The sequence below is a fragment of the Penaeus monodon genome, chromosome 15 (assembly GCF_015228065.2).
Source record: "Penaeus monodon isolate SGIC_2016 chromosome 15, NSTDA_Pmon_1, whole genome shotgun sequence".
Taxonomy (NCBI): domain Eukaryota; kingdom Metazoa; phylum Arthropoda; class Malacostraca; order Decapoda; family Penaeidae; genus Penaeus; species Penaeus monodon.
The window spans coordinates 17,019,528-17,020,571 of NC_051400.1; the positions used below are offsets into that span (position 1 = coordinate 17,019,528).

A 1,044-nucleotide genomic window follows, 5' to 3' on the forward strand; every position below is an offset into this window, starting at 1 on the left:
CTCAGGATAAGTTATATATCATATGAAATTATATAAAGAATACGTTAGGTTAAGTAGTAAAGATAATTGCCTTTAGGTTTTCATTCTGCAACATCCGAAATAGTATATTTCATATATTGTGATAATGAATGACTGGTTCTTACGAATAAAAGTGTCCATTGCATAGAATCGAAAATAATTTATTTCAATAAATAACACGTAAATACATAAGTTCTGTTTTCACCAAACATTTAGCTACATCAAGGTTCGCTATCCTACTCATATATGCCAAACGTTAAGTAAGTTCTCAAATAACACGGGAGAACTTCGCAATACAAATAATAAAGCCAACCTCTTCTACATCACTCGCCTATAATAAATAATAAACCCAACTTCTACGTCTCTCGCTTATACGGAACTCCTACATCAATTAGTATTCAGGTGGATTGGTGTAGACGCAGGTTTCCCCTTGGTCCGTTGGCTGGAAATTCGTGACGTCGATGTCGAAGGCAGCAAAGACGTCCTTGGCCTGCTGCAGGACTTCGGGGGTCAGCTGGGGCGTCCTGGCGAGCACCCACGCGAACTCCTGCTTGAAGATGTCCAGCTGAAAAGATAGGGATTTGATAGCGGGTTGATTGGGAAGTTGAGGGCTGGCTTTCATTTTGATCTCGATGTGATTACGTTCATGTCTGACGTGAAGGTTGCTTTTATAAAGTAGGAATTGAAAAGATAATAGATTATTCTTATCAGGCCCTCGCCCATGGCATTATTTTCACGCGCCCCTCACCTGCGTGCAAGCATACACAGCGCTGAAAGTCACGTAATCAGTCTCCAGGACGTTGTAACGCCCGGCCGGACGACCCGAGAAGTTGAGCTCGAATTCTGCCGGGAAGTTCGGATCGATCAGAGACGCGTTGCCGACGATGCCGATGAAGCTTCCGTCGCTGTCCACGCCGTTGTTGTACACGTTGATGGAGGACGAGTCTGGGGACGGGAAGGGAGAGGAGTCTGGGATTAAGGGCCGAAGGAAAAAGGAAGACGAGAGAATTGGAGTTTTATGTTGGA

The 1,044-nt window shown here is 44.1% G+C and overlaps 1 protein-coding gene across 1 annotated transcript in view; it reads right to left on the reverse strand.

Annotated features, from left to right (window-relative positions):
• Positions 1-161: 161 nt before the first annotated feature.
• LOC119581791 (apolipoprotein D-like) overlaps positions 162-1,044 on the reverse strand; it is a 3,655-nt gene continuing 2,772 nt past the window's right edge. The window contains exons 4-5 of the mRNA XM_037929920.1: positions 767-963; positions 162-583 (exon numbers count right to left, since the gene is read on the reverse strand). Coding sequence (XP_037785848.1) covers positions 410-583; positions 767-963 — 371 coding nt within the window. The 3' untranslated portion in view covers positions 162-409. The remainder of the gene's footprint in view (positions 584-766; positions 964-1,044) is intronic.